This window comes from Propithecus coquereli, unplaced genomic scaffold (assembly GCF_000956105.1).
Source record: "Propithecus coquereli isolate 6110/MARCELLA unplaced genomic scaffold, Pcoq_1.0 Scaffold39, whole genome shotgun sequence".
Classification (NCBI taxonomy): domain Eukaryota; kingdom Metazoa; phylum Chordata; class Mammalia; order Primates; family Indriidae; genus Propithecus; species Propithecus coquereli.
Genome location: NW_012149618.1, coordinates 3,201,608 through 3,229,000, shown reverse-complemented (window position 1 = coordinate 3,229,000; position 27,393 = coordinate 3,201,608). Strand labels below are relative to the sequence as shown.

Here is a 27,393-nt window from a genome sequence, read left to right as displayed (position 1 = left end):
AATTAATTAAATTTAGTCCTCCTAAAAAGAAAGGAACCATATGCTCTCTGTGAGCGCAGACAGTATTGGTTAATGTGTAGGACATCTCCCTTTGGGGAGCCTTACTAGGTGCCTGTTAAAGGTCTCCAACACACAAGTATTTTAAGGTTTTTCAAGAGTGCAAGGTCAATGTGTGTATGTGTTGTGTGTGTGAGTATGAGGCAGAAAAATAATATGTGAAGTCTTCAGAATTAGGATATGTGTTGGGATGGGAAAATGTTAGGAGAAAGATTTCTGGATGGTAGGATGATCAGAGTGAGTGTCTCAGGTGCTGGGAATGAGGAATTTCTGGAGTAAAGTCCTCAGAGAGTAATTGAACCCTCGACTTCTACCTTAGGGGAAGTTGGTTAACCACCCATGCCCACCATATGCCTTGGCTTGGGCAACCACCAGCATTGTGGCTGCAGGCTGTGATCGGAGGATTATAGCCTATGGAAAGGAAGGCCAGGTGCTACAAACTTTCGATTATAGTCGCGATCCTCAGGAGCGGGAGTTCACCACAGCTGCAGCAAGTCCTGGGGGCCAGTCTGTTGTGCTGGGAAGTTATGACAGGTGGGTCCCCTTTCCAGTTGCGTCTTCTGCCTACTTTCCCTGGGAACACCCTCTGCTTTAGCCAAATTATTCTGAACCAAAGTGGGAGACTGGACCAGAATCAAGTGTATGTTGAAAGAGATTCTCAGATTGTAATTCATGCACTTTCTTCTTCCTGCTTCCACCATCCACTGGTGCTCTGGCAGTTCCGGAATGTACTGTGCTCGTGTTTTGTCTCTGTACCTCTCCCTGGGCTTCCAAAGCAGAATTCCTCTCCACTTTCTTTGTGTTCCCATTGCCCCTTTTAGACCACTGACTTAGAGTTCATCACATTATATTACAGTTTGTTGTTTGTGTCTATCTGGCTAAATTGAAGAGTCCTTGAGAAGTGGGCTTATTATTCATCTTTATGTCTCCAGTGCCTAGATTAGCATCTAGTACATAATATATGGTCAAATTTTTAGCAAATGAATGAATGAAAGATGGAATAGCAGATAGACAGCCAGGGTCGGGGTCCAGGCCCAGGTCCTATCACTTCTTTGGAGAATGTTTAACTCCAACTTTGTCAGTCCTGTCGTTCTATCCCTTTCAATCTTATGTGTCTCTTCATGTTCTTTTCTTTCTTCTCTGATGCCTACCATTTCTTTTTTCTTTTTCCATATTTCTCTACTCCTAACAGCTCATTTTTATAACTTGTCCTGATCTTTTGTTTTCTCTGCTCCCATCACTTTTTTTTCCCCAGCTAAAACTAGTAGATCCCATCTCTCTTCATGCATTTTACTTTTGCCTTGATTTTCCCAGTTTACTTCCTTTGCATCTCTTTGTCCTCTCCTGCTAGACTACCTAGCTTGTCTGTTCTCTTTTATTTCCTTTCTTCTCTGATACAGCAAAACTAATTTTCTTCAGTTACCAGCCTATTTTCACTCTTTTGCTCAGCCTCTATCTCTTCTAAAAGCCATATACTTTATTTCAGACTTCGGGTACTCAACTGGAGCCCTCGAAAAAGCATCTGGGAAGAGGCAAAGCCCAAGGAAATTGCCAACTTATACACCATCACTGCCTTGGCCTGGAAGCGAGATGGCTCACGACTCTGTGCGGTGCGTTACTAGTAATCCCTTTCTGGTTTGCTGACTTTCTCCAAACTAGAAAACAATCCCGCCTTATCCTAAGGCACTCTCCCGGACACTAGAGAATCTCCTATTTCCTTTTGACCCCAACCTAAAAATCTAGAGTTAAAGGCAGGAAAGAAAAATTCATACTTTATTGGAAGCCCAAAGGAACAAAGAGTTGTATGGCAGGGCTGATTTCTCCCTTATTAGCCCATCAATATGTGGTACCCTTGAGTCCTGTGATTGCAACCTTTCTCTTTCTGGTACTTCCAAAAACTGCCAGCCCTTTCACTGCCAACTCTTCTATAGATGCTAGAGCCTACATTTTGAGGATATCTCTAGGTATCTTCCTCATGCCAGTATACCAGGTGTGTTACCTTTCATACTGTCACTTTCCCTTCTAGGGCACACTCTGTGGTGGCGTGGAACAGTTTGACTGCTGCCTCCGAAGGAGCATTTACAAGAACAAGTTTGAGCTGACATATGTGGGTCCTAGCCAGGTAAGCACCTGATAGCCGACTGCGCTGAGATCGTCCATGGCTCACTCATCCCTGTAACACCTCCCTGCCTTCTGGCTGCAGCCTGTGTCAACTCTAACCTTCATCCCTCTGGTAGAGCTGTTCAGAGTGTGTCAGGGCAACTCCCTGGCAACTTTCCTGTTATAGTTCTTCCAACTTATTGTAAGAAAAGGGTTTTCTTTTGTTTTTATTTGTTGTTTGTTTGTTTGTTTTTAGGCTAATCGAGTAAACTTTTAAGTACCAGGCTTAAGGGGTACAGAGATTGCCACTTAGGCCTTCCTGGTTTAAGATTTTATTTTCTATATGCTGTCAACTGGGGAATTTGATAAATAGGATTACAAAAGTGAACTGTTGTTTTAGGGCCTCTGAGCTCACTGCATATGATGTTGCAAGCTCATTTCTCAGTTCTTGAGCCCACTTTTCTCTTTTCTCTACCCCTATCCTTTTTGGCTTCCATTTATTATTCATTGGTTTCTTCATTCTTTTTGTTTGTTTTTTGGTTTTTGGTGGTTTTTTTGGTGGGGGGCAGGTATCGAGACAGAGTCTCACTCTGTTGCCCAGGCTGGAATGCAGTGGCATCATCACAGCTCACAGCAACCTCAAACTCCTGGGCTCAGTCGATCCCCTTGCCTCAGCCTCCCAAGGAGGTGGGACTACAGCATTCTTTTATTCTCTCCAGAAGCGTTTATCCATTCTCTCCTATGTGTCAGCATTGTTAGGCATTGAGAATACAAAAATGGTTATATAAGACATTGTCCCTTAGTCAAGGAGATCATTATAGGAGAGGACACAAACATACCAAAAAATGAGCTTCAATAACCTGAGAGATAGGTATTAAAAAAAGAAAAAAAAAATGAGCTTCAAGTCAGCGGCAAAGAAAATAATAATAATAATAGTATTAGCCATAGCATGCTCTTGTAGTCCCAGCTACTTGGGGAGGCCAACATGGGAGGATTGCTTAAGCCCAGAAGGTGGAAGCCAGACTGGGCAACATAGCAAGACCTCATCTCTAAATAAATAAATAAAGAAAGTAAGTAAGTAATAACTAACACTGTGATAAATGGTATAAAGGTTTGTACAAAGACCTCTGGGAACGTACAGTGATTGGTTTTACCCAGTGGAACTTCCAGAATTATATGTATTATGAGCATCAAAAGAGATAATGTTTGAAAACATTTCATAAATAGCAAAGCCCTATGTAAGTGTATCATTATTATCAACAATATCCTAGGCCATGTTAGGAAAACAAGATACTGGCTTTGTTTAGCACTGTGAAGATGGCCAAAAGGCACAGAATGTTCACCCCTCTTTTGGGCTGGGGACACCAAAGGGGCTCAGACTTGTCCCCTTACCAAGGTGATTGTGAAGAACCTATCATCGGGGACCCGAGTGGTGCTGAAGTCACACTATGGCTATGAGGTGGAAGAGGTAAAAATCTTGGGAAAGGAACGTTACTTGGTGGCCCACACATCAGACACGCTGCTCCTGGGAGACCTCAACACTAATCGCCTTAGTGAGGTAGGAACCAAAAATAGGGCGGAGGGAGCAAAGGGGTGTCTTGGCTTGCTAATTCTGGGGATCAGTAGTCCCTAGGGGTAAGATCTCCATGGAAAGTTCTAACATTCTGATGCAAGGGGCCTAGTTTCAGGGAAGGAGACCCACGAGGATTAGAATCCTGGAGTATGAATCACCATAGTTGAATTGTTTTTATGCCGTCTCTCAGAAACTTAGGGACTAGGACAGATTCTGACATAGCATCTCTTTTGTAAAGTACCAGAGCCTCCCTAAACATGATTATCTGCCTCCCACCCTGTCATTCTTTCAGTGTTATCTTAAATAATTATCCATGTTGCTTCTTATGTCTTTTCCCCCTTTATAGGTAGCCTGGCAAGGATCTGGTGGCAATGAGAAGTATTTCTTTGAAAATGAAAATGTGAGTAAAGCTTGATTCACCATCACCATCCTTCTGTGTCAGAAGGATGGCAAGTGGGAAGAGATGGGGAGACAGCAGATAAAGAAAGGGAGAGGACGAAATAGGCAGGGGAATAGAATAAGGAGAAACATGGGAGTCACCTAGAACTGACAGTACACCTCCCTCTGCTGTTTTTCTCTTTCTTCATGCAACCTTCCCATTCTTTCCCAGGTATGCATGATCTTCAATGCTGGAGAGCTAACCCTGGTGGAATATGGGAGTAACGATACCTTGGGTTCTGTACGTACTGAATTCATGAACCCTCACCTTATCAGGTAACCTCAGAAGATTCTCTAAATCCTTGAAACCCAAAAGAATTCCTTTTTGAATTCTAAATGCTGTGTCCTCAGGTTAATCTAAAAACTTCATCCCGTATGGTACTTCAGAGCCCTTGATAAACATCCCAACAACCTAAGCCCACTTTCCTTATCTCACCCTTCATGTTTCAGCGTCCGTATTAATGAGAGGCGTCAGCGAGGGATGGAAGATAATAAGAAATTGGCTTATCTTGTTGATATTAAGACTATTGCAATAGGTAAGTAAGACTTTCATAATTTTAATAGCAAATAGATGTTGCTGGGCATGGTGGCTCACGCCTGTAATCCCAGCACTTTGGGAGGGCAGGGCAGGGGGATTACTTGAGGCCAGGAGTTTAAAACCAGCCTGGGCAACATAGCAAGACCCCATCTCTACAAAAAAATAGCTGAGTGTGATGGCATGTACCTGTAGTCCCAGCTATTCAGGAGGCTGAGGCAGGAGGATCGCTTGAGCCCAGGAGTTGAAGGCTGCAGTGAGCTACGATTGTGCCACTATACTCCATGTACTACAGGCTGGGTTACAGAAAGAGAACCTATCTCTTAAAAAAAAAAAAAAAGATGTTTATATTGTACTTCCATGTCACAGGATTATGTTCAGTGAGGAATCCAGGAATCTGAGACACACCAGATAAACATGTACCCCCACATCTTACAATGGATCTATGAGATGTTTACGTATGTGTGTCTATACCTAGATGTCTAGACATAAATACATAGGTACATATTATATAGGCCTGTCCATATAATTATTCACGTTCTCTAGACGTATATCTTAGGGCTGGCAAGTTGTGAGTAGTAGACAAGAACCATTAGCAAATTTATGAATTTTCCTGTTTAGACTACATAGAATCATAGACTCTTAGAATTGGAAGAGGCCTTATTTTTTGTACAGTTTATCATTAGTAACTAGTAATGACAGAAACTTTATTTGCATTTCAAAAATGTTCACATTTATAAATCTTGTTTTATATATTAGTATTTTTATCATGAAATGTTTCAGCATTAAAAAATACAGAGAGTAGCATAGTATTCTCTAAAGAATATAGAGAAGAACATACCTATGTGGTGTAGCTGTTAAGAATGGGGCTCTAGGCCAGGCTTGGTGGCTCATGCCTGTAGTCCCAGCACTTTGGGAGGCCGAGGCAGGAGGATCGCTTGAGGCCAGGAGTTCAAGACCAGCCTGGGCAATATAGCAAGACTTCATCTCTACAGAAAAATTTTTAAAAATTAGCCAAGTAGGGTGGTGTGCTCTTGTAGTCCCAGCTACTCGGGAGGCTGAGACAGGAGGATCCTTTGAGCCCAGGAGTTTGGGTTGCAGTGAGCTATGATTTTGCCACTACACTCTAGCCCAGGCAACAGAGTAAGACCCTGTCTCAAAAAAATAAAAAAAGAATAGGGCTCTGGAGTCAAACCATCCCACTTTTCTACCTCCTGTGTGATCTTAGGTAAATTATTTAACCTTTTTGTATCTCAATTTTCTCATAAATAAAATGTGGATACAAATACTACCTCATATAAAATATACTTATGCTTGGTACACAATAAGCACTTAATAAATGTTAGCTGTTAATAATAATGACATTATTACTACTTGTTTACCCATACCCCGTTCTGTCAAATCCTAACATTTTATTATATTTACCTTAAATCTTTCATCTCTTATTGATGAACATTTAAGTTGCTGATTTTTCACTATTATAGTAATTAAGTTCTCTAAGTTCTACACCTAGAATGGAATTGCTGAATCATAGAGGAGGTGTATCTTCAACTTCGCTAAAAATTTCCAAATTGCTCTCCAAAGAGGTTGTACCAATTTACATTCCTACCAGCAGTTAGAGTTCCTGTTGTTCAACGTCTTCTCTAACACTTGAAATTTCCTGACTTCATAATTTGGTTCAAACTGATGTATGTGAAATGATATCTCATTGTATTAATTTCATTTATTTATTGACCATTTGTATTTCTTCTTCTGTGAATTGCCAGTTCCTATCCCCTACCCATTTTTGAAATCAGGCTATCTCTTCCTTGCTGATTTAAAGGAGTTCTTTCACATGTGCTTGTATAGCCTTTAATAGTTATTTGCATTGCAGATCTTTTGTCTCAACCTGTGGCTTGTTTTTTCTCTCCTCTTGGGCGTCTTTTAGGGCTCAGACATTTTAATTTTAATATAGTTCATTTTATCATCAAAAAAATAGGTTGTGATTCTTGAGGTCTTATTCAAGAAATACTTCTTTTTTTTTTTTTTTTTTGAGACAGAGTCTCACTCTGTTGCCCTGAGTAGAGTGCCGTGGCGTCAGCCTAGCTCACAGCAACCTCAAACTCCTGGGCTTAGGCGATCCTTCTGCCTCAGCCTCCCGAGTAGCTGGGACTACAGGCATGAGCCACCATGCCCGGCTAATTTTTTCTATATATATTTTTTTAGTTGTCCAGATCATTTCTTTCTATTTTTTAGTAGAGACGGGGGTCTCACTCTTGCTCAGGCTGGTCTCGAACTCCTGACCTTGAGCGATCCACCTGCCTCAGCCTCCCAGAGTGCTAGGATTACAGGCATGAGCCACTGTGCCCAGCCTAAGAAATACTTCTTTATTCTCTCCTACATTTTAACATTTTTAAATTTTGCTTTTCACTTGGAATTTATTTTTATGGTATAATGTGGGTAGGAATCTAACTTTATTTTTTTCCATATACTTATTGAAAGTCCATTCTTCACCCATTCTTCACTAATTTGTAATGCCACCTCTGTCATAAATCAAGTTTCCACATACATAGGGGTCTATTCATAAGATAGTTCTGCATTTCATGAATATTATGTAGGTATCTATAATAAAGTAGACCAAAAGGCCTGAGATTCCAGTGGCAATAATGAGCTGTGAGACTTTGGACAAGTCAATTCACTCTGTATGTCTCATTTTCAGTGTATGTAAAATGACAGTTCTTCTTTTAATCTTTTTGGGTCACCAACCCCTTTGAGTATCTAATGAAAATCATAGACCCACTCCCAGAAAAATATATACTACACAAACATAATTTTGTATATTTTCAGAGTTCACAGGAATAGAGTAGGGTCCTTGCAGCTCCATAATTCTATGTTTATACTTATAATTGGGGCATTAGAACATGGCTTTATCATTTTACTTTTTAGTTAAAGGAAAATTCATTTTAAAATTGGTCTTTTCAATTGTGGACATTAACTGGCATTTGATCTTTGGCTTAAGCATATATAACAAAGGCAGGCACATTGCTCATTAATACTGTATTATCAGTAAGAGTTATACATGGGCTTTGATCAAGAAACTCCCCGAAAGCATCTCAGCCAACCCTGAGGGGTCTGCTCTAAAAGTGATAGTTTCTTATATTGTCTGTAAGATTGAGACCAAACCAAAATATTCATCCTCTGCACTGACCAGCCTGACTTTAGTCAGAGGTTTCCTCTGTTTTGTCCATGTGCCTTCCCCACTATTTACCCTTCAATGCTCTTACACCACAGCACTCAAATGTGCAGGTAACTCCTTAGAGCGAATATGATCATCAAGGTCATTTCATTCATCAATTTCCCTCCCTGGTGTGCGATACCAGGCTCATCCTTAATGTGCTCAGTGCTGCCGTCTAGAGGATTTTGTAAGTAGTTCTGATCTGCTGTGAGGCAGCTGCGTTTGATTCGGGTCTGGACCTTTTGAGTTAACTACAGAGTTAAACAAAACCTCTACAATTCTAAAAGAGACCAAGTTTCTTAGGAATCCTAGCAAAATTATGTGTATTAGCCATAATTTTATATGTCACATTTCCCAGTGACATACCCTAGATTAATGCAATATTCTTAAAGCCCAACATATGATTGCAAGACCAGATTTTACAGACTATATAAGTATGTGAAATCTCTCTTCTTAACCCTGTCTTCTTTGTTCTATAGTGGATCTGACTGGTGGCTACAACATTGGCACCATCAGCCATGAGAGCCGTGTGGATTGGCTGGAACTAAATGAGACTGGACACAAGCTCCTCTTCAGGGACCGGAAACTTCGTGTGAGAAGGGTTTCTAGGGCCTTAGGCATTGGCTGGCCCATGGAGAGCGTGAGACAAGCTGCTACCAGGGATTCGGGGTGGGGAGTGGGGGAGCATGAGACATAATTGCTTTGCCATGCCATTAGCATAGCAAAAGGCATAAGAGAATCAACATTTTCTGTAGCCAATATCAACCCCATCATATATTACCCTTGAAGAGATTGTATTATGGTGACAACAAAGTCAAGAGAGGATTTTGGGAGTTTCTCTCTTGCTATTCACAATTCCATGCCCTAGTGAAATGTTCTCAGCCCTGCATGCCCAGCTGATCTTTACCCCATCCTGCTGCTCCAGTTCTCCTCACCCACACTGATCTGATAGCATACAAGCTGACTGGAGGACAGTGTCCTACTAGTCCCTCATTGATTCTCATCCCACTATGGTAGCACCCAAGAGTTCAACCTCAAGGTCAAAGAGACAACCTGGCGATTTTTTCATTTTGGTAAAGATGACATCATAAGTTTCTAGATCATTTAATTTGTCTAGTGGCCTTACTTTTGTAATCCAAGCTGATAACTGGCCCAGAGTTATTCCACGTATGAAAGTCTGACCTTCATCTAACTTAAATACCTAGGATGTAGATCCTTGCTCCTTTGGTCATGTCTTATTTGACCAGAGTCAGGACATACCAACTGAGCAAAAACTTCAAAGGTTACGGGTCAGTGAGCTTTGAAATTCACCATATACCTGACTGGTGGTTTAGCTCACCACATTTCACCATTAGGAAATGGTCAAATCAGGAGACAACCCCATATCCCCTATTAATTGTGTTATCTGCCTCTTCCTTCTTCAGTTGCATCTGTATGATATTGAAAGCTGCTCTAAGACAATGATCCTCAACTTCTGCTCCTACGTGCAGTGGGTTCCAGGAAGTGATGTGCTGGTAGCTCAGAACCGAAGCAACCTGTGTGTGTGGTACAACATTGAGGCACCTGAGAGGGTCACCATCTCCTCTATTAGGGTATGTTAACACCAGGGGCCTTCAGACATGGTGTTAAGCTGATTGATTAGACCCATGAGGAGACTCTGAAGGTTACCTGGTTTTCTCTGCCCACGATTCATAATCTCTGTGATGAAGTTGGCAAGTGAAGCTTAGACTTGTGGACCAACCCCTAGAACCATCCTTGTTCGTATTCCTGACATTATATTAGACTGTTGGAGCATGGGTCCATTATAGTGGCCCTGGGAATTCACCAAGTCATAATGTGGAGTTCCCTTGAGGCTGGAAGATCCCTGATAGGAGGGGCGGTTCTACTATCATCTCCTTGAGTGTCAATTCTCTGTTGTAAGCCGTACAGAGTTCGTTTTTGCTCAAATTGCAAATCAGACCCTCTCTCTTATCCTGCTACAAACATCACACACACCCAGTGATCTTCCAGAATCTGGAAGAAGTTTATGAAAGCAGAGGAGAGGCAGACCCTGTGCTAGGGTAGGATGACTGGTGTAAGTGTAGGTAGAAAGAACACTTGATATTTTCTTGTTGTCCTTTTTCCATACCTCTTTTTTTCTCCTTTCTTGCCTCATTTTAGACTGACTGAGGTCTAAAATTTGTTTTATCCTTTTCTTAAACACCATTTTTTTTCACTTTTTTGCTTTAAAGGTTATACATCCTATTTCTATAGAGGGTTACCCTTGAAAGTTTAACATGTACTTAAATTAACAAAGTCTAAAGTTAATCAGCACCTAATCCTCCTCTCCCCTGCAGATATTACAAGGGCCTTAAAAGGCTTTAACTTTGATTACCTCCTCTTTGCCATTGTCCAGTATTTTAGTTATAATCTTTTTTTTGTCCCGAAAGTTAGGCATGATTATTTAATACAGACAGAATTCATTTAGATATACTATCATGGTACCAGTGTCTTTATTCACCTTTTCTTCTTGCGGTGCCAGACTTCCCTCTGGAATTTTCTTCTTCCCGAAGAATATTGTGTAGAAGTTTCTTTAGTGGAAGTCTCTTTAGTAAAAGATGATAAACTCTCAGTTTTTGATTATCTGAAAATGTTTTTATTTAGCCTTCATTCTGAAAAGATACTTGGACTCAGTATCCAATTCTAGATTGACAGTTAATTTTTCTTAGTTTTTTGTAAATGTCATCCCATTGATTGACTCCCATTGCTGTTCTAAGGAATTTATCAACAACCCCTTCTGTATAGGGGATCTCTTTTATTGCTTTTAAAATCTCTTTTTCTTAGGTGTTTTGAAGTTTCACTATCATGTGTCTAGATACAAATTTTAAAAAATTTATCCCGCTTGGTGTATATTGTGCTTCCTGTATTTGTGAGTGCACGTATCTTCCTCAGCCTTGGAAATTTCTCAGCCATTATCACTTCAAACATTGCTTCTTCTCTCCCGTTCTATAGTCTCTTCATCAGAACTCTGGTTAGGTATATGTTAGATTTCTTGCTCTGTCTTCTATGACTTTTAACCTCTTTCATGTTTTTTTCTTCCTCTCTCTCTATACTACATTCTGGATAATTTCTTTAGAGCAATCTTTCAGTTCATTAATTCACTTTTCATCATTGTCTAATCTGCTGTTTAAACCATCTGTTTTAAGTTTTTTACTTGAAAATTAAATTTTTCAAAATAGAAAAAGAAACAAAAGTTGAATTTTTCATGTAGTTTTAGTTTGTTCTTTCTCCAATCTGCCTAACCATTTTGATAATTTCTTGTTCCTTCCTTAATTTTTCATTTCATCTTTTAGGTCTTTAAGTTTTGCATAAATAATTATTCTATATTCTGTAACTGTTATTTTTAATATCTGAAATTCTTGAAGGTCTAAAACTGTTGTTGTAGTTGTTATTTATTCTTTTCATAGCAGTTTATTTCCTTATATTTTGGTATTTTTATTATTGTGAGCTCATGTTACTTTGAATGTAATCTTTTGAAATCTCAAGGGCCTATAATGGACATGTTTTCCTCCAGAGATGATTCGTGTTTGCTTCTGCAGAAATCAGGCATATTAGTGATCTGTAATGATTGCTTTTGTTCCCTTTAATGAAGAGTGGATCCCATGTTTAATTACGGATTCTCAGATTTGGCCTCTCCCTCCTGCTGGAGGGCCCAAGGTTTATTCTCCTGACACCATGTCTGCCTTCAGAGCAACTATGCCTTTCCCATTTGCTCACTTTCCTTTTTTTCCTGCTCAGGTTTTAGCTTACTGACCTTTTTCTTTCTGTCTGTCTTGTCTTTTTTTGAGGTGGAAGGATAGGATGAGGGTAGGGAACATTCTTAGTGATTTCTTGAAGTAAGCCCAGCAATGCATTAAAAACTGTGTTCTCCAAGGCAGGAAGATCTCTTAAGGCCAGGAGTTCAAGACCAGCCTGGCAACATAGTGAGACCCCCATCTCTACAAAATATTTTTTTAAAAAATTAGCTGGGTGTGATGATGCGTACCTATAGTTCCAGCTACTCAGGAGGCTGAGGCAGAAGAATTGCCTGAGCCTAGGCATTTGAGGTTGCAGTGAGCTATGATTGCATCAGTGCACTCCGGCCTGGGCAACAGAGCAAGACCTTGTCTCTAAAAAAAAAAAACGTGGAAAGATCTCAAATCAATAACCTAACTATCTTAGGAAACCAGAAAGGGAAGAACAAACTAAACTCAAAGCAAGCAAAAGAAAGTAAATAATGAAGATTAGAGCAGAAATAAATGAAATAGAAAAACAATACAAAAAAATTAACAAAACCAGGTTCAGGTTGTATTTTAATTAGAGGACCCTTAAGAATGCCTAAGCTATAGTACTGCTGGAAGCAAGAGTGGATGCCACACTTTCTCAGTCGACCTCCAGGCATTGGTGCTGTCATAGCTATGAGTACACTTTGACCCAAGCATATTGCTATAAATAGTTTTTATCTGCTTGACAGAAGCTAAAATATTAGGAAAGCAAGGGCCACTGTGATTCCCTCAGTGTTGAGCACTAGGGTTGGATGAGGGTGGGTCTGTTCTGCAGTTGATTCAGTGGAAACACTAACCTGGAATTCGGGTGGGGTTGGGGAATGAACTTTTACAGGGTGATGTTGCAGGTCTGGAGCGGGGTGGAGGAAAGACAGAGGTGATGGTGACAGAAGGTGTGACTACAGTTGCCTACACACTGGATGAAGGCCTTATCGAGTTTGGAACAGCCATCGATGACGGGAACTACTCCCGGTAAGAGGCTGGCTGATGACACCAGTGAGATGGTGGGAGGAAAGGACCTGGGCCATATCCGATAAGGACCTAGTGATCTAGGAAGGCGATCAGGAGAAAAGGGCTAATAATTGCCTGCCCCCACCCCCATCCTCATTACCAGTATTCCTCTGTGTCTCCCTGTCCCTGCCCTCATTCCTTATGCTTTGCTTCCTTCCCTCTTCAGGGCAACAGCCTTCTTGGAGACTCTGGAAATGACCCCAGAAACAGAGGCAATGTGGAAAACCTTGAGTAAACTGGCGCTGGAGGCAAGGCAGCTACACATTGCTGAGAGGTGAGGTAGATGTGTAGCACCGAGGTGCCAGGCAGCTAGGAGGGACAACCACATGAGTATCTTCCTTGCGGGCCGCTCCTACCCAGGGTTAAGGCACTGCCTCCCTTCCCTCTGCCAAAAATAGCATAGAGCCCTTCCATGGTTGTCATTCCAAACACCTTCCCATCCTAGATTATAAGAGTATGTCTTTTATTATTTTTGCTTTCCCTTGTTATAACTAGGTACCATTTCAAAATTTTTTTGTTTGTTTGTTTGTTTTTTGGGTTTTTTTTGGAGACAGAGTCTCACTCTGTTGCTCGGACTAGAGTGCCGTGGCATCATCCTAGCTCACAGCAACCTCAAACTCCTGGGCTCAAGCGATCCTCCTGCCTCAGCCTCCCAAGTAGCTGGGACTACAGGCATGCGCCACCGTGCCCGGCTAATTTTTTCTATATATTTTTAATTGTCCAGCTAATTTCTTTCTATTTTTAGTAGAGACAGGGTCTCGCTCTTGCTCAGGCTGGTCTCGAACTCCTGAGCTCAAACGATCCTCCCACCTCGGCCTCCCAGAGTGCTAGGATTACAGGCATGAGCCACCGTGCCCGGCCCCATTTCAAATTTTTTAACCTTCATACCTTTCAATCCCTGCATTGATTTGTATATTCCAGGTTTGGCATAGGAGTGTAGTTATTATAATAGGACAAACTTGGGACTCCAAAGTCCTTGAGTTCAAATCTTGGTTCCAGTTACCAACCTGTGTAACCTTAGAGAGGTTATTTAACCTTTCCAAGCCTTGGTTTCTCAGCTTTCTCTGTGTACAATAGGGATAATGATAGTTTTACTTCGTGGGATGGTAAAGAAGAATGGTAGTGGTACTGAGGAACAAATGAGAGAATCTGTGCACACAGCATACGGTATTGTGTCACCTGCTGCTGTTTTGGCTAGGAATCATGCTTTTTCCCCTGCGTCCCACACGCAGACTATCAGCAAGTCTTAAGGACTGTCTTCAAAACTTATCTTGAATCTGATACTTGGTTTGACTGTACTGTCTCCACCCTAGTGCAGACTGCCACCATCTGCCACCTGCAGTATTGCAGGGCTTCTTAATTAGTCTCCCTGGTACTGTTCTTGTACCCCTATCATCCATTCATCCCACAGCTGCTAAGGTAATTTATTTAAAACATAATTAGATTGTATCATTTTCATGATCAGCACCTTTCAACAGCTTAATGCTATATTTAGTACAAAACCCAAACCTTGAGGCCCTGCAGTTATGTGGCCTCTGCTTCCTTCTCATGCCAGTCCCTACTTACCCATTAGTTTCCTGCTACACTGGCATCCTTTGGCTCTTGGAGCACAGCTAGCTCATTCCTGCTGTAGGGCCTGTACATTAGCTACTCCCTCTGCCTGGAATGATTTTTCCCCATCTTGCCATGACTGCTCTTTCTCATATTCAGATCTCAGCTCAAGATTGACTCACTCTCTCTCTCTCTCTCCCTCCCCCTTCTCCCCTCCCCCTCTCTCCCTCTCTCTCTCTCTCTCTCTCTCTCTCTCTCCCTCTCCCCCCCACCCATGTACCAGATCTCAGCTCAAATGTCAGCTCCTCAGAGAGGTCTTTTCCAACTACCATCTTAAATAGTCCCCTCAATAACTATCTATAATATCACACTATGTTATTTTTCAGTATCTCAAATTATCTTTGTTTATTTGTTTACTAATTTTTTTTCCCATTAGAATGGAAGTTTCTTAAGAGCAAAGCCCTCCTCTTCCTTATTCTGCTATGTGTCTCCAGTGACAAGGACAGTGCCTGGCACATAACAGATGTTCCATATATATTTGCTGAACCAATAGTGATAATCCTCTAATAATATTACTATTAATATTATTGCTTACATACTATAGGTGCTTTTCTGCATTGGGCCATGTAGCAAAAGCTCGATTCCTGCATGAGACAAATGAGATTGCAGATCAAGTGTCCCGGGAATATGCAAGTATTATGCTCCTGATACATTCAGTCTCCCAAGCTGAGATTTCTTTTAGTATTCATGATTCCTGGCTTTCCAGTCATCCCTAGTTTCCTGTACCCTGCCCACCCCACCTCTACCCTCAAGTCAGACCATTTTAGAATTGCTTGCTAAACCTCAAGCCTCTAAACTCCATGAAGTTTTTTCGCTTAAGTCTTTTAGCTTCTACATCCTTCTGGCCTTCCTATCTCAGCCTACGCAGACAGAATGGCTCCTGCAGCACCGACGGAATGACCAGAACCTCCTTTTTCCCCACAGGGTGGAGAAGGAACAGACTTTTATCAGGTCCGAGCACGTCTAGCCATGCTGGAGAAAAACTACAAACTGGCTGAAATGATCTTTTTGGAACAGGTAATAGGATGGAAGAGGGAACCTGAGGAGGAAAATGGGGAGACAAACTCAAGGGAGGAAAGTGTGCTGGTCAACTAGGCTTCCAGAGGTCTGGGAAGAACTTTCAGAGAGGTTTAGATCGTTCATTTCACTCTTTCCCTTAAGTTCCTCCTCTGGTGTTAGTCTGTACTTTAGACAAACTTCCTCCTTTGTCCTTCAATTACTTCTTTCTTTCATAAACAGTCTACTATCTCCCCGCTAGTCCAGAGCCTAGCTTTGCAGTTCTTGTGCATAGGGGTAGACTCAGGTTTTGTGGGCCCTGAAACTTATACAACTTGAGGAGCCCTCTTTAAGAACAATTGCCTTGGAAGAGGCCTGTGCAAATGAGGAGTCCTGAAGCTTAAGCTTCTTTTAGTTTCCCAGTAAACACCCCTCCACTGGTACAGTAAGTAAAGGATGAGGCTTTTGGTCCTCGTGGGCTGGTATCTTCCTCTTAGCCAGGCTGAGGAGGGCTTGCTGTTTTCTGACCCTCATATCTTCCTGCTGTCCCTCTTTCCTCTGCGCTATTCTCCTAGAACGCTGTTGAGGAGGCCATGGACATGTACCAGGAGCTGCACCGTTGGGACGAGTGTATTGCTGTGGCTGAGGCAAAGGTACCCATTTTTTCTTCTCCACAGTTGTTCAGGATTTGGTTCCACCAATTTCAGGAACTTCCTTTTGTCAAGGAGGTCATATGAACCAGCACAGGCCTGGGGCTGGGACCTGCTATGGTGAGGAGTCAAGATATTGGTGACCTGGGAGGGTTTCTGTTGTCACAGAGGGATTGGAGAAGCATGGGAAGCAGAAGGGCAGGAAGGCAGGATGTGGCTCCTAGTACTACTCTGTACATGTGCAGGGGCACCCAGCCCTGGAGAAGCTACGCCGGGGTTACTACCAGTGGCTGATGGACACACAGCAAGAGGAGCGAGCAGGTGAACTACAGGAGAGCCAAGGGGATGGGCTGGCAGCCATCAGCCTGTACCTCAAAGCTGGGCTCCCTGCCAAAGCTGCTCGGCTGGTGCTGACCCAAGAGGAACTGCTAGCCAACACAGAGCTGGTAGAACACATCACCACAGCCCTTATCAAGGGGGAACTCTACGAAAGGGTAGGGCTGACTTCCTTTTCCTAGTCCCTACCTCGAGGGCTCAGGACCCCTTTCCCACCCAGAGCAGTTGCAGAGTGCATAACCCTCCCTGACTGCTGGCATTCCCTTCTTTTTGGAGCTGACACTTAATTCTTTGTGTTTTAGGGGTATCGTTGTAGTAATATGGTATGTGTTAACAGGCAGGTGATCTCTTTGAGAAGATTCGCAATCCACAGCGGGCTCTTGAGTGCTACTGTAAAGGCAACGCATTCATGAAAGGTACTGGCCACCTACAAGCCATCCTTTACTGTTGTGGACTCTTGCCCATCCAGTCCCCCAACACCTCTTTTGGTGCATCTGGCTTCATTTCTCCTTCATTCCTCCCCTTCTCGCCTATTACCCATGCTTCATTTCCCTGTCCTACTTTTCCCGAGTCCCATCCCTGGAAGTCCGAGCTGAGCACCTCCTCTCTCCCTGGCAGCTATAGAGCTGGCTCGACTGGCCTTCCCGGTGGAGGTGGTGAGACTAGAGGAGGCATGGGGGGACTACCTGGTGCAGCAGAAGCAGCTTGATGCAGCCATTAATCACTACATTGAAGCCAGGTATGGTGGCATGGGGGTATGAAGGCAATTTGGGTGTGAAGTGAGAGGTAGTGGGGCAACTAAGGACACCAAGGCCCAAAAGAAGAGATCTCAAAATGTATGTTGGAGTGTGCTCAAGGGGTCTCCTTGCCTCCGTCCATCTATCCATCTTTCTCTTTCTATATATATAGAAAAAGATATAGATAGATAGATAGATATCTTTCTCAACTTTGCCAGGTGCTCCATTAAGGCAATTGAGGCTGCCCTGGGTGCCCGCCAGTGGAAGAAGGCAATTTATATATTAGATCTACAGGACCGGAACACTGCGTCCAAGTACTATCCTCGTGTGGCCCAGCACTATGCATCCCTGCAGGAGTACGAGGTGAGGAAGAATCCCTTTGTGTAGCATGAGGCAATGCAGTACAGGATAACAAGGAGAACCTAAAACAGGAAATGGAGGCCAGCTCACCACATCCTTCTTTCTGGGGCTCAAACAGCATCACCACCCTGAATGGGAAAGCAATTTACTTTCCCAGTTTCATTCCAGCGTGCCACACAACACCCTTCCCCCCCAATCCCCTGGCGTATAAAGTGAGTCTCTAGCTCTCTTCCTGAGCCAGCATGAGGGATTCTTCGTGACTAACTCCAACATAGTTAGTTGCAGTATAGAATTGCCTTGCATTGCAGAAATGGGAGGCCCTTTGAATTCCATTGTATTGTCCTCATACTGTTTGCAGCTGGTCTTTCTTTTTAAGCAGTAGAAAGTACGAGACACCCATACTCATCTTTTCTTCTCTATTATTATAAGGTAATATCCCAGGCTCTCCGCCATCTGAGATTTTTTCTTCCCTCCTACAAGCTGCTTTAGGTCTGTTGTTCTGACCTTTTGCATCTACTCTCATCCACTGCAGATTGCTGAGGAGCTTTATACGAAAGGAGACCGGACAAAAGATGCTATCGACATGTACACCCAGGCTGGCCGCTGGGAGCAAGCCCACAAGGTAGAGAATGCTGTCTTAGTGGTGGTGTTGCCTTGTTCCTTGGTCTCTGATCTCCCCCTGTCACTCGGTTCCCTGAAAGCTGACAGGAGTACCAAAATACAGTCTGGGCAACTTTGATCCTTAGCCTCAGGGAAAGGAAGGGATGAAGAGAGGCCCTTGTTCCCAAACTATAATTCTGAAGGAGCAGATGGACTTGGGAGCTGGGGAATTAGAACTGCTGCTTCTGAAGCCTCTGGTCACATTTATAACTTTGTTCTCACCCCTGCACTCCAGAGCCCAGTGAGTACAGTGGGAGTATAGTAATGGGAACACATGCCCCCAGCACAAAGCATCATAGACCCTCCTGCCTTGCTCCTTATGGAATTGGAATTCCCAAAACAGAATAGTAGAGTGGCAGCACTAAAATCCTGTGACTGTTGGGAGAGTTCAGAGTTTCTGAGCAAACAGGTTCCCTTGAAGCCCTGCCTCCCTTGGGAAGTGTCTCCTGAGGCTACCCTCACCCTCTGTTTGCATAGCTGGCAATGAAGTGCATGAGACCAGAAGATGTCTCAGTGCTATACATCACCCAGGCCCAGGAAATGGAGAAGCAGGGCAAGTACCGCGAGGCTGAAAGGTGAGCTGTGGCCTCAGTGGAGGTGTGAAGGGAGATGTGCCTTCGGGGCTGGAAGGAGGGGTGGGGTCTGAGGATGTGTGCCCTCTGCCTAGAAGACAGTGACAGCAGGGATCTGGGTCTAGGAGGCCCCAGGTATATGTCCTATCCCCAGGCTATATGTGACAGTAGAAGAACCTGACCTTGCCATCACCATGTTCAAAAAGCACAAGTTGTATGATGATATGATCCGCCTGGTAGGGAAGCACCACCCAGATCTACTCAGTGACACACATCTACATCTGGGCAAGGTAAGCCCCTTTCCTGGCCCTGCCCGTATCTTCCCCAACCAGGCTCCTTCTCCCCATCTCTCCATCCTAACCCACCTTCCTGCAGGAGCTGGAGGCTGAAGGGCGACTCCAGGAGGCTGAGTATCACTTCCTGGAGGCCCAGGAATGGAAGGCAACAGTGAACATGTACTGCGCCAGTGGACTTTGGGAAGATGCCTACCGGGTAAGGAATCCAGGCCATGCTGGGGGGACATATCTGTCTCTCTTTCCCACTTTCAAGGGACTAATTCTAAACTGGCCATAGCATCTTCGAAAATGTAACGAAGACCAGAGTCTCTTTTGCCAGAAACTTGTCAACATCAGCATACACAAAATTTCACTTATAATTTTAAGGGTTTTTGGATTACCTGAAGCCCATCCTTGGACCCTAAGCACTTCAACCTAAGTTAAGAGACACTGAAATTTAGCCCGCTTCCTGTTAATTTAGAACATTTACCTGATCCTTGTCAAAGCTGATGTTAGAAGGTCAGAGATTAGAAGGAGCAACTCTTCATTGGAGGAGTGTTGAGTGACTTTGCTTCACAGGTGGCCAAGGCTCATGGAGGAGCTAATGCCCACAAACATGTGGCCTGTCTGTGGGCCAAGAGCCTGGGAGGAGAGGCTGCAGTTAGACTACTTAACAAGCTGGGACTCCTGGAAGCTGCTATCGACCACGCTGCTGACAACTGGTAAGGCCCTAAGCCTTCTCTCCTCTGGCCCCATCCCAGCCAGAGACCCTATATAGAGAAATAAAATTGACGTATAAGTAAAAAATATTTCCAAAAGCTGAGGCAGGAATAAAGAAATGAGCTAAGGAGAGATCCTTTGGAGGACATGATAGAATGGCAAGAATAAATTACCAATTCTGCTCCTATTCCCTATGGCTACTCTAAGGAGAAGGGTGGAGAGTGAACAATTTTTAAAGCTAGGACTGCACTAAGCCAGTAACTTCTGGGTAATGGAAGTGTGATTCTGTTAAATGCAAAATGAGCTTTTTTTAAGCAAGTGTTACGAACACCAGTAGTAGAGTCAGATTGCTGTGGGTAGTCTTGCCCATTTTCAGGAGAGACTTTTTCTATTCGTGCGCCTGGGGCTTAGGAGGAGGTGGTGGCAGCACCAGGAGCCCTCTTTGCCTTGTCAGCTCAGGGCTGTGAGTCTCCCTCTTCCTTTTTCCTCTGCCGTGTCCATCCTCCTTCCTGTGACCAGCTGCTCAGCAACAGCATAGGCTTTTCCAGGTATCTGTTGATGTTCGGTGGCAGGGACGTGTCATCACCGGGACAGCTGCCGGTCTTCCTCTGCATCTCTCTGTGCTTTTCCGTCGCTTCCTATCTGTTATCTTTAAATCTTTCCCTTTTTTTACCCCTCAATCCTTGCCCTTTCCCTGTTTTCTCAGGCCTTCTATTTCTCTTTTTCTCTTATAAAAGGAAGTATTAAGTAGACAAACCTTACGTCCACCTTCTGTTTCAGTTCCTTTGAATTTGCTTTTGAACTCTCTCGGCTGGCACTCAAACACAAAACCCCTGAGATTCATCTCAGATACGCCATGTACCTGGAGGATAAGGTATGGATGTGATTTGGACCCTGACCACAGAGCCCTCCTGTTCCATCCCCTAGTACTGCTGCCCAGTGTTCAACCTCCTGTCACATGGCTGCCTGGGGTGCTGGTCTAATCTCACCATGCATGGCTGCTTTTCTCTCTATATAGGGTAAATTCGAAGAGGCTGAAGCTGAATTCATTAGAGCCGGTAAACCCAAGGAAGCAGTCCTCATGTGAGTTATCCCATAAATTCCTTAATCCTGTCCTCCCAGTCACAGCCCCAGGATCTTTCATGATCATCTTTACCTTCTTTCAAACCTAGTGCCAATAACTCTTACACCCCTCAGTGACATGGCTGTTTGTCCCCCACTGTTGAATCCTCAGCCCTATACTCAGCCTCTCCCGTTTCCCTGTCTGGGGGCAGGTTTGTCCATAACCAGGATTGGGAGGCAGCTCAGCGTGTGGCCGAGGCCCACAACCCTGACAGTGTTGCTGAGGTGCTTGTGGGACAGGCCCGGGAAGCCTTGGAGGAGAAGGACTTTCAGAAAGCAGAAGGGCTGCTGCTTCGGGCCCAGAAACCTGGCCTGGCCCTCAATTATTATAAGGTGGGGCACTGGATTCAGGGATATGAGGGGAGGTTGAGTGGGTATGAGAGCCCACAGAAAGCCATGCTGATCCCTGGTACTGAGAAAGATCGGGGAGATTAGCACTGGGGAGGGGGAAGGATAGGAAAGAGGAAGGAGAGAAGTCCAAGGACCCAGGAATCAGTGGGCCAGAGCACCTGGGTGGCAGTGGGAAGCTGTCATGCCTGCCTCTGCTCTCTTGATGACCTGGAAATCTGAGCAGGAGGCTGGACTATGGAGCGACGCTCTGCGGATCTGCAAGGAGTATGTACCCGGCCAACTGGAGGCTCTGCAGGAAGAGTATGAGCGGGAAGCTACCAAGAAGGGGGGCAGGTATGAAGCCAGAGGTCTAGGCATATGGGCAGGCCTGGGGGGTGTCATGAGATATGCACAGGATAGGCCACGCTGCCCTTCCCCATTCCTGGTCCTGGACACTCTCATATCCGTAGGGGTGTGGAGGGACTCGTGGAACAAGCTCGACAATGGGAGCAGTCTGGAGAGTACAGCCGTGCAGTCGACTGCTACCTCAAAGTGTGGGACTCCGGAAGCAGCAGCCTAGTGGAGAAGTGTTGGATGAAGGTGAGGGTGGTGGCCAGACCCTTTCTGGCCCTCCTTCTCCCTAGGCCTCCATTCACACCCGATTTTCCTTCTCAAACATGGCAGCCTTCTCCTCCTGTATCTTTTTGTTTTCAATCAGGTAGCAGGTATCTATTGAGTGCCCACTGGATGCTAGAGCCAGAATCCGTGAAGGCTGTAAAAGGGAATTTAAGATAGAGCCCTCACAGCCAGAGGTTAGGGGAAGTTAGATGGACACATGGCTCAATTAATTAATATTGTGTCTGAGTAAAGACCAAAGTATATGATTTAAAGTTGAGTTCAGAAAGCGGTGAGATCTCTATGGGCTAGAGGAATCAGAAAAGCTCTGTGAAGAAGGAGGGAGGACTTGGACAGGAGCTGGAAGGGCAACTCCAAACCCAGGAGCTAGCCAGATGGGGGCCATGAAAAAATCATGGGTTCCTCCTCCTCCACCCAACAGCTCCTAAACAGAAGCCTTCAGCAGATTAAGCCAGGCCAATATGTTTTGCTAATTTTTTCATTATTTATTTATTTATTTTTTAGAGATAGGATCTTACTTTGTCACCCAAGCTGGAGTGCAGTGGCTTGATCATAGCTCACTGCAGTCTCAAATGCCTAGGCTCAAGCAGTCCTCCCATCCCAGCCTCCCAAGTAGCTGAGAATACAGGTGCGCACCAACATGCCCAACTAATTTTTTAAATTTTTGTAAGGACAACATCACACTGTGTTTCCCAGGCTGGTCCTGAACTCCTGGCCTCAACTGGTCCTCCTGCCTTGGCCTCCCAATGTGCTGAGATTACAGGCATGAGCCACCAAGCTCAGCCTGTTTCACTAATTCTGACATACTGTATTAGAGAAACAGAACCAATGGGATATATACAGTCACGTACCACATAATGATGTTTTGGTCAGTGACTGTATATATGACAGTGGTCCTAGAAGATTATAATACCGTATTTTTACTGTACCTTTTCTATGTTTAGATACACAAATCCTTGTGTTACAGTTGCCTACAGTATTCAGTATAATAACCTACTGTACAGGTTTATAGCCTAGGAGCAATAGGCTATACCGTATAGCTTAGGTGTGCAATAGGCTATACTATCTAGGTTTGTGTAAGTGCACTCTGTGATATTCTCACAATGATAAAATTGCCTAAGGACGCATTTCTCAGAACACATCCTCATCATCCGGTGACACATAACTGTACGTATATGTGTATGTATATATATAAAGAGATTTATTAAAAGGAATTGGCTCATGCAATTATGAAGACAGGCAAGTTCCAAGATCTGCAGGGTGAGTTAGCAAACTTTGAAACCCAGAAGAACCGATGGTGTGTAGTTCCTGTCTAAAGGCCAGCAGGCTCAAGACCCAGGAAGAGCTGATGTTTCAGTTAGAGTCTGAAGGCAGGAAAAAGCCAATGTCCCAGTTTGAAGGCAGTCAGGTGGGAAGAATTCTCTCTTACTCAGAGAAAGGTCAGCCTTTTTATTCTATTCAGGCCTTCAACTGATTGCATGAGGCCCATCCTCATTAGAGGCCTTCAACTGATTGCATGAGGCCCATCCTCATTAGAGAGGGCAGTCTGCCTTACTCAATCTACCAATTTCAATGTTAATATCAGTCAAAAGCACTTACAGAAACACCCAGAATAATGTCTGACCAAATATCTAGAGACCTGATAGACCAATCAAATTGACGTAGAAAATTAACTATCCTATATATATGATGGTTAGATTAAATGATGCACCTTAGATACAGTGAAATCGGGTCTTGGGAGTCATGAGGTGGATGACATTGACTGGCCCCTAAATGGAATGCTGGCGTGATGACACCCCTGCAAAATTCCCCTTAGGTTTCTGAGGTCTTATCCTTGAATAGCCCCTAGAGGTTAGAGGGAAGAAGGAGAAAGAGGGGCTGATGACTGATTGTGAGATTCTAGCAGATTTTATTTTATTTTTTTTATTTTTTACTTTCCCTCAAACAGTGGGTAAGTCAATCTAGCAGATTTTAATCAGCAGTATTTATTAAGCATCTGATGTGTATAACTCTGGAGCAGTGTTTACTGGAGTCTATGCATGACTGAACCACCTTCAGATCAGTCAGAGGATGGCTTCCTGGATGGAAGGAGGGGGTTTTAAGCTTTGAAGGATTTGGCAGGTAAAGAAAGGGAGGCGAGAATAGGTGAGGGAAAGCCCAGGGGGATTAGCATGGAATACAGCTAAATTGGATTGTGTGGAAATTAAAATCTGGTGAGGATGTCAGCATCTCAGTAGAAACAGAATGATCTTCTAGAATGCTTGGGTTTGTAGAATTTCTGAGTTTTAAGAGTTGAAAGGTATCGTCAAGACCATTTAGACTGGCACTGTCCACTAGAAATATAATGCAAGCTACAAATGTAAGCCACACATGGAATTTAAATTTCCTAGTAACCATGTTTAACAGAGTAAAAAGAAACATTAAAATAATTGTAATTTATTTTATTTATTTCTTATGTCTAAAATATTATCATTTCTAGATGTACACATATACATTATTGAGATATTTTACATTCCCTTTTTCATGGTAAGTTTTCAAACTCCAGTGTGTATGGATAAAGAAACAGGGCTCATAAGAGCCCAACACAGATAGTTGCAGAATGTCCTGGACTTTTCATTTTAGGAGTTCTTTTTCTTTTTTCTTTCTTTCTTTCTTTCTTTTGAAACAGAGTCCCACTCTGTTGCCTGCGCTAGTGTGCCGTGGCAGCAGCCTAGCTCACAGCAACCTCAAACTCCTGGGCTTGAGCAGTCCTGCCTCAGCCTCCCAAGTAGCTGGGACTACAGGCACGTGCCACCATGCCCAGCTAATTTTTTCTGTTTTTAGTTGCCCAGCTAATTTTTTTTTCTATTTTTTAGTAGAGACAGCGTCTCACTCTTGGTCAGGCTGGTGTCAAACTCCTGACCTCAAGCTATCCTCCCATCTCAGCCTCCCAGAGTGCTAGGATTACAGGTGTCAGCCACCACGCCCAGCCTAGGAGTTCTTTTTCCATACTATGGTACCAAGATTCTACTTGTGACAAAGAACTTGAGAGACAAGTTTGTCAAAGGTGACAGGACCAAATGCAGTGACCTAAGACAGCAAAAAAGGTGTCTGGAAGAGTTACAATGAGCTCAGAGGAACAGAAAGGTCCACTGATGGTCAGTTAAAGGATTATGAACCATGAACCAGACTTTGCCCAGGAGGGTGGAACGTGAAGGAGAGCACAAGAAAGTTGGTGTCTGGAGGGGAAAATGTGTGAAATGGATCAGGCTGAGAACCCCTAGCAGTGTTTGTCTCTCCTACCCATTTCCATCTTCTTCTGTTCAACCCTGCAGGCAGCTGAGCTCTCTATCAAGTTTCTGCCTCCCCAGCGCAGTATGGAAGTAGTTCAGGCCGTAGGACCCCAGCTGATTGGAATTGGAAAGCACAGTGCAGTAAGTAGGGTGCTGGGATTGAACAGAAATAGATTCCACAGAGGTGGGTGCAGTGGTGACATCGACACCCAGGAAGGTGTGTGAGGTGGAGCTCCTGGCAGGCATGGCATGCAGTTCTGGGGAAACAGGGGGGCTCACAGAGGGGAGGCCGGGAGCCGAGGGGAAAGATGGTCTCCACTCTGATTTCCCATCCTGCAGGCTGCAGAGTTCTATCTGAACCTGGACCTTGTCAAGGAAGCAATCGATGCTTTCATTGAGGGTGAGGAGTGGAACAAGGCCAAGCGTGTGGCCAAGGAGTTAGATCCCCGGTAAACTCATGATCCCTTCTCACTGGGAAATGCTTTTACTTACTTTTGTAAAGACTAAGAAAGTTTTTATGGGGAGGGTGTAGCATCCTGGGACCACGAAGGTAGAGATCTCTGTACATCCTCATAGGTATGAAGACTACGTGGACCAGCATTATAAAGAGTTCCTCAAGAACCAGGGCAAAGTGGACTCGGTGAGACTTGCAGACTTAGCAGGGGGCAGAATGCAAGGAGAGGCCCAGGATAGTCTCCCCCTCCTCTCCCCCTCATGTCATCTCTGTCCTGTTGTAACTCTGTCTTTTCCATTGACCCACAGCTGGTGGGTGTGGATGTGGTCGCTGCTTTGGACCTGTATGTGGAGCAGGGCCAGTGGGACAAGTGCATTGAAACTGCTACCAAGCAGGTACTGGTCTTCTTTCCACTCCAGTTCTTCTTTACATTTTCCCCTGAGTCCCCCACCTGCCTCAGAGCTGCATCTGTCTTACCTCCACCAAAGCCCAAAGCCCAAACCTCAAAGATCCCTAATGGGCATCAGAGAGCTCAGCCTCCCACACTCTAAAATTGAGATCAGAGGTTTGCATGTGCCCTTTGCCTCCTAAACAAATCCATAGCCTCAAGTCACCACCCTGCCCTCACTGCTTGGTCTTGCTGATCCCAGCCTCACCCATGTTTTCCCCACCCTCGGACAGAACTACAAGATTCTGCACAAGTACGTGGCTTTGTATGCAACTCACCTTATCCGGGAGGGAGGCTTTGCCCAGGCACTGGCCCTGTACGTGCAACATGGAGCCCCTGCTAACCCACAGGTATCAGTCTTCTCTTTGGGGTAAATGTTTCCACAAGGAAATCTTCTTTCTCCTCTAGAAGCACCCTTCCCCTCAGGAACTATCTTTTCAAAAGATTCTATCCTTAGAGAAAGTCATGCCCAGAGTCTCCATTCAGCCTTTCCAGAAATGTATAGCCTCTCTGAAGGATTCACCCTTTGAAAGAAACACCCAAGGAGCTCCCCATCCTCTTGGTTAATACACAGGGACCCGTCTTTCAGCAGTGAATCCTGCACACACCACTGAGGCCTTTACTGACTTCCGCCAGAGAATAAACACTGCTGCCCTACCTGAGAATCACAGCTCTCTGGAATGTTAGCCCATTAGCATTATGACTCGACATTCACATTTGTATGCTTGCCCACACTCACAGAGCATCAGCTAAGAACAAATAGTTGTTGTCTCACTCCTCCTCTTTCTCTTCCCTAAAAACAGCACTTTCTCCATCACTGTCCCCCGGCTCCTACTCACACTCACCCATTCATAGCCTGTTTCTCCTCCCTTTGGCCCACTTCTACTGACTTTGTCTTCTAGTTAAGCCCTTGTTGCTCAGATGCCCCTCTCTCCTCTACCCTAGAACTTCAATATCTACAAAAGGATCTTCACTGACATGGTGAACTCCCCTGGGACCAACAGCGCTGAGGCCTATCATAGCTGGGCTGATCTTCGAGATGTCCTCTTCAACCTGGTGAGGAAGTTGGGTCAACAACAGAGTGAAGGGGCTACTCTGCCTGTCCCTGTCCTAGTCTCTTCTTTCACGCAGCTAAACCTTTATCTTCAGATGTATTTTACCTTCCTCTGTGCAGGTGGCCATCAGTGACCACCCTGCGGCCATGGCACTCCTCTGACCCCTGAGCCAGGCTGTGCTGTCTCCCTTCTCTAGTGTGAAAACCTGGTGAAGTCCAGTGAGGCAAACTCTCCAGCCCATGAGGAGTTCGAGACAATGCTGCTGACTGCTCATTACTACGCCACTCGCTCCGCAGCCCAGAGCATCAAACAGCTGGTGAGATGTGGAGGGGCGGAGGAGCACCCAGCACCGGGTGGGCTCATCTGCATGCGTGAAGCGGGATGCATTCAAGTTCTGGATTCTCAGGCTTGGGCTCTTGAATCTCCCC

The 27,393-nt window shown here is 44.3% G+C and overlaps 1 protein-coding gene across 1 annotated transcript in view; it reads left to right on the top strand.

The window, feature by feature from the left end:
• The window catches only part of IFT172 (intraflagellar transport 172), a 39,224-nt gene that overhangs the window by 5,151 nt on the left and 6,680 nt on the right, over positions 1 to 27,393 (top strand). The window contains exons 8-42 of the mRNA XM_012652527.1: positions 377 to 591; positions 1,544 to 1,667; positions 2,084 to 2,179; positions 3,554 to 3,715; positions 4,077 to 4,130; positions 4,341 to 4,444; positions 4,619 to 4,704; positions 8,397 to 8,509; positions 9,342 to 9,509; positions 12,556 to 12,692; positions 12,898 to 13,005; positions 14,887 to 14,971; positions 15,267 to 15,359; positions 15,914 to 15,991; positions 16,234 to 16,482; positions 16,662 to 16,740; positions 16,943 to 17,063; positions 17,280 to 17,424; positions 17,954 to 18,043; positions 18,559 to 18,656; positions 18,808 to 18,943; positions 19,029 to 19,145; positions 19,508 to 19,650; positions 20,429 to 20,522; positions 20,667 to 20,731; positions 20,923 to 21,103; positions 21,345 to 21,454; positions 21,571 to 21,700; positions 25,051 to 25,149; positions 25,348 to 25,457; positions 25,585 to 25,648; positions 25,771 to 25,857; positions 26,144 to 26,260; positions 26,856 to 26,966; positions 27,162 to 27,281. Of these exons, the coding sequence (XP_012507981.1) occupies positions 377 to 591; positions 1,544 to 1,667; positions 2,084 to 2,179; positions 3,554 to 3,715; positions 4,077 to 4,130; positions 4,341 to 4,444; positions 4,619 to 4,704; positions 8,397 to 8,509; positions 9,342 to 9,509; positions 12,556 to 12,692; positions 12,898 to 13,005; positions 14,887 to 14,971; positions 15,267 to 15,359; positions 15,914 to 15,991; positions 16,234 to 16,482; positions 16,662 to 16,740; positions 16,943 to 17,063; positions 17,280 to 17,424; positions 17,954 to 18,043; positions 18,559 to 18,656; positions 18,808 to 18,943; positions 19,029 to 19,145; positions 19,508 to 19,650; positions 20,429 to 20,522; positions 20,667 to 20,731; positions 20,923 to 21,103; positions 21,345 to 21,454; positions 21,571 to 21,700; positions 25,051 to 25,149; positions 25,348 to 25,457; positions 25,585 to 25,648; positions 25,771 to 25,857; positions 26,144 to 26,260; positions 26,856 to 26,966; positions 27,162 to 27,281 (4,089 nt within the window). The remainder of the gene's footprint in view (positions 1 to 376; positions 592 to 1,543; positions 1,668 to 2,083; positions 2,180 to 3,553; positions 3,716 to 4,076; positions 4,131 to 4,340; positions 4,445 to 4,618; positions 4,705 to 8,396; positions 8,510 to 9,341; positions 9,510 to 12,555; positions 12,693 to 12,897; positions 13,006 to 14,886; positions 14,972 to 15,266; positions 15,360 to 15,913; positions 15,992 to 16,233; positions 16,483 to 16,661; positions 16,741 to 16,942; positions 17,064 to 17,279; positions 17,425 to 17,953; positions 18,044 to 18,558; positions 18,657 to 18,807; positions 18,944 to 19,028; positions 19,146 to 19,507; positions 19,651 to 20,428; positions 20,523 to 20,666; positions 20,732 to 20,922; positions 21,104 to 21,344; positions 21,455 to 21,570; positions 21,701 to 25,050; positions 25,150 to 25,347; positions 25,458 to 25,584; positions 25,649 to 25,770; positions 25,858 to 26,143; positions 26,261 to 26,855; positions 26,967 to 27,161; positions 27,282 to 27,393) is intronic.